Below are 10,040 nucleotides of genomic sequence, written 5' to 3'. Positions count from 1 at the left end.
TGTCTGGCCCTGGGGGTGGCCGTGGGCTGGGAAGACGTCCTGATTATCTGCTTGGCCTCCCTGGGAGCGGGGTCTGTCTGCCGTGGGCTCCAGGAGGGCGAGTTGGTGTCGCTGGGGACCTCGCCGCTCTGGGAGATGGGGGTCGCTGACGCCCGAGGAAGGGGCTGCTGCAAGCCCTCACCTGGCACCTCGCAGGCGCCGAGAAGAGCCCGGAAAAGAGTGGAAGGCGGAGCCAGCTCCAACGTCTTCTCCATGTTCGATCAGTCCCAGATTCAGGAGTTTAAAGAGGTTGGTCAGTCGCTTAGGGAGCTGGACACAGGGTCAGCCTTCAGTCCCCGGGGCCGAAGAGCAGTTGTCATTACTTTCTGAGGCCACCCTGGCATGCCTCAGAGACTAGACATGTGACCTCTCTCTGTATCTGAGGCTGTGCTTGCTGTGTGACGCTGAGCAAGGCCTTTCTCTCTCTGAGCCTCAGTTTCCCTCTTTGAGCCAGGGAGCAGTTGGGAGGAGGACAGCCCTTAGGGGAAGGTGTTGGGGTGGGGACTCGGCAGGGACTGGGCTGGAGGCTGCTTAGTGCCGTGTCTCTGCCAGGCCTTCACCATCATGGACCAGAACCGGGATGGCTTCATCGACAAGGAGGACCTGAGGGACACCTTCGCCGCACTGGGTGGGTGGCCGGCAGCGGGGAAGTGTGTGCTGGAGGGGGAGCTGGGCCCAGGCAGCGGGGGCAGCGGGGGCAGCAGGGCAGTGGGCACAGACGTGTGGCAGGTGCCTGTGCTGAGGGCACAGGGGAGAGGTGGCCGCTGGCGGGGAAGCCAGGGGAAGGGCCTGGGGGCTGGAGGAGGACTCAGGCAGGGAAGCGGAGGACGGTTCAGGCGCAGGAGTGGCTGGGGGTGGCAGGATCGGGAGAGCAGGCGAGAAGCTGGGGGCAGGGGAGGTTGCAGCCCCAGGGAGGCTTGTCCCTGTCTAGGGGCTCAGTGAAGGGCCTGAAGGGGCCAGTGGGGGTGTGAGGTGGGGCAGAGGACTTAACCAAGTCAACTCTGTACTGAGCCCGGAGCCCCTGGGAATCTGAGTGTCCCCTGAGACCATGAGGAATCCATCTCCAAGGCATCCCCACCTTCGGGCAGGGTCCTGACCCCCTCCTGGGGTGCGTGAGCCCTGAGAGCCAGGCCTGCAGCCCCTGTGCGCCTCAGCTACAGCTTCTTTGGCCTCAGTTTCCTCACCTGTAAGATGAGGATAAGGACAGACTTGTTCCTTCCCGGGGAGGCCGGCAGGGGCAGAAGGGTGTTGCTGTGGCTGGATGACCCCACAGGGGCCCCCACAACCTTAGGGCTGAGTCAGGTGGGTGGGGTGACAAAGTGGGGAGGCTGCAGGACTCTCCATGGTCCCGAGCTCTGCTCCCCGGGGCTGCCTGCAGGCAGGGCCCTTCTGTAGGCCCCCCATCACGCTCCTGGGGCCCCTCCTTCCGCAGGCCGCATCAACGTCAAGAATGAGGAGCTGGAGGCCATGGTGAAGGAGGCGCCCGGGCCCATCAACTTCACCGTCTTCCTGACCATGTTCGGGGAGAAGCTCAAGGGTGAGCGGGCTGGGGCCCCGGGGAGGGGCCGGGGTGGGTGGCCTGGGGGGCCCTGGTGCAAACACACACAGCACATGGGGGAGCACGGTGTGGCCCCCAGACACAGCCCCTGGGCACACACTCCTTCAGCACCAGGGGTGACTGTATAAACCCTGCCATGTATGACCTTTGCCACCGTCAGGAGGGCCCCCCACCTCTCCCTGCCCGCTCCCCCTCTCACCTCCCTACCTGTGGGCTCACTGCCTGCTCTGCTGATGGGGGCACATTGAGGGTCACTGGGGACGGGATTTTGGAAAGCTTCTATGGCGACCCCAGTGCGGGATGGGTTCTTCACCCTGTCTGTAGTCACTGCAAGACTCCAGTGGAAGAGTCAGGGAGCCCCATTCACAAATGAGAACTCTCAGGCTCAGAGAGGTTGTGACACCTGCCCCAGGTGCCCCAGCAGAGAGTGGCTGGGATGGAGCCTCAACCTCAAACCCTGGCTCTAACCACTGCACCTCCTGCCACGGCATCAGGCCTAGGGTGAGGGTGGGGGCCATCTCTGCCCCCTTTCTCTCCTGCCCCTGGGGAGCTCCCCCATAATGGTGTCCTCTGAATTGAGAAGGGTTGGCTAGGCTGGGCAGTGGCTGCCCCAGGAGGTGAGTGCTGTGGTCACCCCCTCTCAGGCTGCCCTGCCCAGCGCTCTCCCTGTCCTCCCTGCCTTGGCCAGGTATAGGGTCATGACCTGACTTCCACTGCCCCCCTGGGTGACCTGGGACAGGATTATCTGCTTTCTGGACTCGTAATTTTTATCTGTAAAATGGGGTTTGTATTGGCTTCCAGAGGCTACTGTGAGGCATAACCACAAACGTGGAGGCTGAAAACAACAGAAATATATTCTCTCGAAGCTCTGGGGTCTGGAAGTCCAAGATTTGGCAGAGGCTCTGGGGAGAACCGTTCTTTGCCTCATGGAGCTTCCGGGGTGGTACCCCTGCCGTCCCTCCTCGTGGCCACGCAGCCCCTTCCTCTCATAAGAACATGTGCACTGCATTTAGGGCCCCCTGGGTCACCCAGGAGGACCGCCTCCATCTCATAGTCTTTAACTTACACCTGCGAAATCCCTTTTTCCAAATAAGGTGACAGTCACAGGTTCTGGTGGACATATGTTTATGGGGCCACCATACAACCCACTGCCGGGGTACCCTACCTAACACCACAGACCTATTGGGTGAAAAATAGATGCTCTTGTGGGTCACACCCCCCTGGAGAGTACAGTAGCCTCCACGCATGTGTCCTGGCTGATCCCAGAGCCAGGAGGAAGCTGACCTCCACCCGGGCATTAGAGACCAGGACACTGAGGGTGGGGAGGGCAGGCACCCCCATCTGGGGCAGGCTGTGAACTTAGGGTTGTCCAGCTGGGTCAGGGGTGCCCCTGGCCCCACCTCCAGGTAGCAGTGATTCCCAGGACTGTGGCTGCTGCCTCCTAGAAAAGTCCAGAAGCCCAGGTGCTGGGGCAGGGTGTGCACTATGGGAAAGCTGTGTGACTCCAGCCGGCCACTTCAAAGGAAGCAGACGGACGGGCCTGCCGCTTTTATCCAGAGCAACGTGGCTGAGGGAAACTTGTAAAGGGCCAGCAGAAAGGAGAGCCTGCGGGAGGGCAGGGGGACCTAGGGCCCAGCCCAGGGGCTGAGACAGTAGGCACCTCCTGCCCCCAGCATGGTGTGTGCCGGGCATGGGCGAGGGGGCCCTGCTGTATGGGCAGGAGTTTAGTGACACCCTTCAGAAGTGCTCAGGGGAAGGGGAGGGGGCTCTTCAGCTCATGAGGGGCCCCAAACCTGCTTTACGGATGGGGAGACAGAGGCCTAAGCTGGCGTTCGTCCAAGGCTGGGCTGGAGCTGTGACCCAGGGTCTGGTGGGGGCCGTGGAGCTGCAGCTTTTTTTCATTTTGCAGGGTGCCAAGCTGCGGCTCCAGCTGAGCCTGTCATGCAAACTCGGCCAGCCTGCGTGACAGGCCGGTGGGAGGGGCCGGAGCCGGGAGGGCAGGGGGCTGGGGCAGGCACCGCCTTATCCTGCCCGCTAATTGGGAAGAGGAGACTTTGTCATGAGAGTCCCAACAATGATGGGGGAAGCTGCCACTCTGCAGCGCATTTTATGAGGCTCGCAGTCCTGAGAGCGGAGGCCCTCTCTGGGGAGGTGGGAAGGGAGGACGGCTGGCCCAGCGCTCCCAGCCGCCCCGACAGGGCGTGGCAGGGCTGCGTGAGTGTCCAGCAGCTGGGCGCAGTCTGTGTGCGTGGTCCTGGAGCCAGACACAAGCCTGCCCAGCAGTGATGCCCTTCAAAGACGCTGGGCATTCTCCACTACTCCGTGCACCCCACAAGGCTGTGAGCTTGGAGGCAGAGACCCCACACCAGTCCCCATCGTGACCCTTTGGCCATTCGACCCTCACCGGCCTGGAGCCACCCCCACCCTGCTTGGCCAGGCCAGGAGGGCCAGGAGCCCTGCCCCAGCTGGACCCTGGGCCTAGCCTCTGGGCTGACACCCCAGCTCCCTGCCACCCTGCCCAGGGGGAGCCCACAGCGCTGCCCTCCAGGAGCTCCCAGGCAGCAGGGCCAGCATGGGCCAGGCTCCTTCCCGAGGGGCCTGTCTCAGGGATGCTGAGTGACGCAGACACCATCCCGTCCTGGGTGAGCTCCCAGTCTGAAGGGGAGACACAGAGCCCTGATCCAGTCTGACGGGGGAGTCACACGGCCCCACCCCGGCATCACTGGCAGGAGCACAGGTGGGAGAAGGAGGGGGGACTCCGCAGCTCCAAGGAGGGGGTTCAAATTCTCCCTTCTCTCATCAGCGGGGCTGTGGCGAGTGCCGGAAGCTCCGTGAGCTCGGCCCCGCTGTGGCAGAGTGGGACAGCAGCGCCTACTGCGTGGCTGTTCTGGAGCTTTCGTGGGATGACACGGTGACGCTGCAGGCACGGAGCTTGGCACAGACGTGTTTGTGGCCCTGATGCTTTGATGTTTCTCGAAGTCTTACCATTATCCTGTGATCAGCAAACACCACCTCTGTCCCCATTTCAACAATGACACAGCTGAGCCTTAAAGAAAGGAAGGGGGCATTCCTGGGTCCGCAGAGAGCCAGAGGGGCAGAGTGACAGAGAAGAGGAGAAAGTGCTGGGTGAGGGTCGCCAGGTCACCTGCTGTCCTTTACGCTGCCTGCAAAGCTTTGGGGAAGCCCCCTCCTCTCTCTAGCCCTCAGTTTTCTCATTGGTAAAATGAGGGGCTGTGCACTCAATCTACTGTGGGTATCAAAATTACTTCTTCCGATGATGTCTTTCCCCGGAGCTGTGACAGTGACAAAAGCAGAACTGCTCCAGCTGCCCCCAGGTGCAGAGCACTCTTCCTTCCACCCACAGACTCTTGTGCACAGCTTGGGTAATGTGTGAGCCCTGGAGTTGCCACCCCATGGACCTCACCCATCATGTGGCAGCATCAGCTGTGAGACCTTGGACAAGTCCCTTAACCTCTCTGAGTCTCAGTTTCTTCATCTGTTAACAGGGACAATTGTCAGGAGGGCTAAGCACATAGTAAAGGCTCAGCCAGGGTCTCCATGTACCATTGTGCAGGTTGTTCACATTATTTGTAAGCAGCACCCTCATCTGTTACGACTATTTCTTGTTTTGTTGAAACCTCCTTGCTCTTGCTTCAGATGGGCTCGCCCTCCACTGGGGAATAGATGTCAGAGAGGAAGCCCCGCACAGCTGTCCCCCTCTGTGAGGGATGCGACCTGCCCAAGCCCCCAGCCCCTGCCCAGCCAGGCTCCTGTCTCTGTGTGACCCTCTCTACCATCCCTCTCCTGCCCTGTGTGTGCTGCTTCTAGGCACGGACCCAGAGGAGACCATCCTCCATGCCTTCAAGGTGTTCGACACGGAAGGGAAAGGCTTCATCAAGGCTGACTTGTAAGTGCCCCCTGCCCTCCTCGATCCTCTCTGCCCAGAGGCTCAGGCAATGAGCCAGCGAGGCTGGGGTCAGGGTGAGTGGCCCCCCAGCGCCCCCCTGTGCCTGGAACTCAGCCGAGCTTGGGCACATCTGGCCAGGAGCGGGAGGCCACTGCCCAGCCCAGCAGCTGTGGCTTGATGTCCCCTCTCCTCTCTGGGTCCAGGTGTCCCCATCCCCATGTGTGTGGAAGTGGATAAGGCGGGGGTCACTAGGGAGAGCTTGCCAGGGAGAGGGAGATGGGGAGAGGGTGAGCCTCGAGGGAGGGCTCCCGGATGCCTAGGCTGGGGCCGGAACAGCATTGTAGATGAGGGAACAGAGGGAGCGAAGGGCCAGGGCTTGGGGAGGAGGAGTCGGCAGTGGCTGGAGGGTGGGGGAGAGGGGTGGGGCAGACTGAGCACACCAGCCCCTGCACCCCGGTCTGCCTGGGAGCATGGGAGAGGATGGAGGCAGGGACACCATGGGGCCAGCCTGCAGGAGGGGAGGAGAGGGCTGCAGCTCCCAGGAGGGCCACGGGTGCAGGGGTGAAGAGGGGCAGATAGACAAGAGAAGAGCCAGAGGCCAGTGGCCACAGGGTCCAGGGTCTGGGGACAGAACTGAGCCAGACGTCAGCCAGAGCCTGAGTGGACGCCCAGATGGAGGTGGGGCCACCGCCTTGGGCAAGGCGCTGGCGAGGGCTGGGGAAGGGACGAGCTTAGCCTGGGAGGCCTGAGGGGGAGGTGGCCTCGGGCAGCTGTCCAGCGGTGGAGGTGGGGGTGCTGCTGTGTCTTCCCATCCAGTGAGAGCACAGGAGCAAAGGGCCCAGGGTGGCAGCCTGCCGGGGGCCCCGGACACTGCACCTGTGGGTGGCCCTGGGCGGTGAGATTTCCTCTCAGGACACAGGCTTCCTGGCCAGTTGCTCTGATGCTTTGGGACTCCAGGTTTGAGGCCAGTTCGCTGCCTGTTAGATCCTCCCACGTGGAGGTGGGGCGGGAGGGGCCGGCAGGGCAGGGGTGGGGTGGGCAGGGTCTGGCCAGCTCACATGTTCTCAACTCCAAGGTTGCGAGTCACACATGCCCTAGGGTGGGAGAGGCTGCTGAGGGCTTCTCCATGCTGCAGCGTCCCTTCTCCACCCCTCCATTTGGGGGACCCGGGGAAGGACCAGGGCACCCCTAGAGTGACCTCAGCCAATCCCTCCAATGTCACCTTCACGCCCACTGGTGTGAGGTCACAGCTGGGAAGAACCCTTAGGGGCCAAATGTGGGAACTGAAGGCATCGCCCTGGGACACAGGACCTGGGAGATGTGGCCGCAGGCCAGACAGGCCGCGGTGGGGGCTCTGGTTGAAACGGAGTCTGTGAAAAGTCCCCAGCCTGGAGAGCTGGAAACTGTGACGGTCCTGTGGTAACATAAATAATGGAAAATGTGCGTCGGTCCTTAGTGAGGCCTGCTGCTGCCGGCGCCAGAGGACACTCTGGGTGCCGCGGGCCCGGCTCGGCCCTGCCCACTGAGTCCCCTAAGCCCTGCGGCCTCCTCTGGGCTCGAGGGGGCATCAGCCATTCGAAGATCCAGGAGGACACACCTGGGCAGGCCTTCTCGTGCCCTTGGCCAAGCACAGGCATCTTGCAGTCTGTAAAATGTTGTCAATGAAAGTCACCAGCTGGGAAAAGCAGTGTGCCCAGACCCAGGCACAGGAGGCCCCCGGCGGGGGTGGGAGGGTGGCTGTCTCCTTCCAGTGACCTGGAGGGCGATTATTAGTGCATGATGGGAAATTCTATTTGGTCCCCACCCGGTGCTCCGAAGAGAGCCTGCAAGGAAACCAAGGCTCAGAGAGCTGCCCGAGGCCACATGGCCATCAGAGAGGCCAGGTAGGGCCAGCCCCAGGTTGGCGTCCTCCCAGGCCAGGACGCCCCCACCCCCACCCCACCTACCGTCCTCACCCCTGCGATCTGCAGGTCCAAGCAGGGAAGCCCTTCCCCTGAACCTGACCCTTTCTCTCCCTGGAGCAGCATCAAAGAGAAGCTCATGACCCAGGCAGACCGGTTCAGTGAAGAGGAGGTAAATTGGGGATTTTCAAGGTGCAGCCCATTCCCTGCTCTGGCCACCGCAATGCTCCGCCTGGGCCAGGCTGACTCTCTGCTCCCTTCCCAGGTCAAGCAGATGTTCGCAGCTTTCCCCCCAGATATGAGCGGCAACCTGGACTACAGGAACCTGTGCTACGTCATCACGCACGGTGAAGAGAAGGACTAGGGACAGGGAGTGCCCCCCACATTCAGAGGCGGCACATGCTGGGGGGTGGAGGGTGGAGGGGAGCTCCTGTGGCCAGAGGGTGCAGGGAAAAGCCCCCCCCAACCCCCAACTTATGGTCTGGGGACGAAGTAAGAATAAATAATGCTAACAAGGTCTGAGTTTGTATGATTAATTCTCCAGTTGGGGAGAAAGCTAAACATTCCTATCTTTTTGGTTTTTCCAAAACTTTTTCGCTTCCCTGGCTTTGCTCACATGTTCCTGATGAGCTGGTGTTTAGAACTAATTGACAGTTTTAATGCTCCCCAGCTGGGCCACAGTCGCCTTCATTTATGTGGCTTTCCTTGGGCACCTAGTGCGTGCCAGAGCTAGTGCCAGTCCCAGGGCCTCCGAGAGGAGCCAGACCTGTCCCCGGGCAGGACGATCGTGCTGACTGTGATGCATGAGAGGGTCAGAGAGGGCAAACGGTGGGGAGAGGACATCCGTGGGAGCAGCAGGGGGCAGAACCAGAGAAAGCTGGCAGCAGCACCCTGGCCAGAGGCTAAGATGCGCGGATGTTTAAGGGGTAAGCAAAGACGTCTAAAACCGAACACACATAGCTCCGACCATCAAATAAAAAGTACATAAATTGGACTTCATCAAAATGGAAAACTTCTGCTCACCAGAAGATGCAATTAAGAATGTGAAAAGACGAGGCGGGGAATGAGAGGAGATACTGGCAGCACATAGATCACGACAAAGATCTCGCATCCAGAATATATATTTTAAAAAATCCTATATATCAATACTGGAAAGACAACAACCCCAAAAAAAAAATAGAAAAGGTAGATGATAAGAAATAATATCGAAATAGCCAATAAAGATCTGAAAAGATCCTCAACTTCATTCCTCACAAGGAAAATGCAATGATAATAAGGTTCACGCTACCCTCTAGGATGGCTAAAATAACGAGACTGCCAGTACTGAGTGTCGGCAAGGCTGTGGAACACCCAGAACTCTTCATGGACCTTGGTGTAAAGGGGGTCAACCACTTTTGAACTCTGTTTGGCAATATCTACTAAAGCTAAAGACATGCATATTCTGCCCCAGCAATTCCACTCCTGGGGATATACCTCCAGAAATGTTTGTCCTATAGCCGTCAAGACACATGCAGGAATTTACAGGCTGGGTGTGGTGGCTCAGGCCTGTAACCCTAGCACTTTGAGAGGTTGAGGCAGGAGGATCACTTGAGGCCAGTTTGAGACCAGCTTGAGAAACAGTGAGACCACATCTCTACAAAAAATAGAAAAATTAGCCAGGTGTGGTGGCGCATGCCTATAGTCCCAGCTACTAGGGAGGCTGAGGCCGGAGGATCACTTGAGCCCAGGAGTTTGAGGCTGTAGTGAACTAGGATGGCGCCACTGCACTCTAGCCTGGGCAACACAGAGAGACCATATCTCAAAAAAAAAAAAAAAAAAAGACATGTAGGAATTGACAGATTTATATTACTCTCAAATTGGAAACAACGTGAATGTCCATCAAGAGCAGAATTGATAAATAAATGATAGTGTATTCATACGTGGGAATACTACATAACAATAAGAATAAACTTCTGGTGCACACGACATGAATGCTGCTCATATATATTATGTTCATGGAAAAACACAGACCAAAGAGTGCCTACTTTAAAAAAAAAACCCTTTAATTGAGATATAAGTTATATATCATTCAATTCACCATTTTAAAGTGGCTTTTAGTATATTCACAAGGTTGTGCAACCATCGCCACTATCGGTATCCAGAACATTTCATCACCACAAAAGAGAAATTCGTTAGTCACTTTCCATTCTTCCTGCACCAGTCCCTGGCAGCCGCGAATCTTTGTGTCTCTATGGAGTTGCCTAATCTGGACATTCATATAAATGGAATCCTACAGTACATGGCCTTAGTGTCTGGCTTCTTTCACCCAGAATAATGTTTTCATGGCTCATCTTTGTTGTCGTACTTCATTCCTTTATATAGCCAGATAATATTCCGTTTTATAGATATACCACATTTTGTTTATCTATTCATCAGTGGAAGGACATTTGGGATGCTTCTACTTATTGTAATAGCTATTATAAATAATCTACTATAAACCTTCATTTACAAGTTTCTGTGTGAACATATGTTTTCAGTTAGTTCTCTTAGGCATCTATCTAGGAGTGGAATTGCTGGGTCATTTAGTAACTCGATGTTTAACTTTTTGAGCAACTGCCAAATTGCTTTTCAAAGAGGTTGTATCATTTTACATTCC

At 57.8% G+C, this 10,040-nt stretch overlaps 1 protein-coding gene across 1 annotated transcript; it reads left to right on the top strand.

Annotated features, from left to right (window-relative positions):
- Positions 1-237: 237 nt before the first annotated feature.
- MYL10 (myosin light chain 10) lies at positions 238-7,846 on the top strand. Its single transcript, XM_012758880.2, has 6 exons — positions 238-288; positions 592-667; positions 1,472-1,576; positions 5,426-5,504; positions 7,529-7,577; positions 7,671-7,846. The coding sequence occupies exons 1-6, from the start codon at positions 253-255 to the stop codon at positions 7,767-7,769; spliced, it is 444 nt and encodes a 147-aa protein (XP_012614334.2). The 5' UTR covers positions 238-252; the 3' UTR covers positions 7,770-7,846.
- Positions 7,847-10,040: the final 2,194 nt, after the last annotated feature.

Source organism: Microcebus murinus, chromosome 19 (genome assembly GCF_040939455.1).
Source record: "Microcebus murinus isolate Inina chromosome 19, M.murinus_Inina_mat1.0, whole genome shotgun sequence".
Lineage (NCBI taxonomy): Eukaryota > Metazoa > Chordata > Mammalia > Primates > Cheirogaleidae > Microcebus > Microcebus murinus.
The sequence above is the reverse complement of the archived record's forward strand: the minus strand, read 5'-3'. Positions and strand labels throughout refer to the sequence as shown.

What these genes read in the sequence shown, in the direction of transcription:
- MYL10 (XM_012758880.2), top strand. Translation starts at nt 253, where the DNA reads ATGTTCGATCAGTCCCAGATTCAGGAGTTTAAAGAG. An exon ending in GGACACCTTCGCCGCACTGG is followed by an intron (nt 668 to 1,471) that starts GTGGGTGGCCGG and finishes CTCCTTCCGCAG; the next exon opens with GCCGCATCAACGTCAAGAAT. An exon ending in GTTCGGGGAGAAGCTCAAGG is followed by an intron (nt 1,577 to 5,425) that starts GTGAGCGGGCTG and finishes TGCTGCTTCTAG; the next exon opens with GCACGGACCCAGAGGAGACC.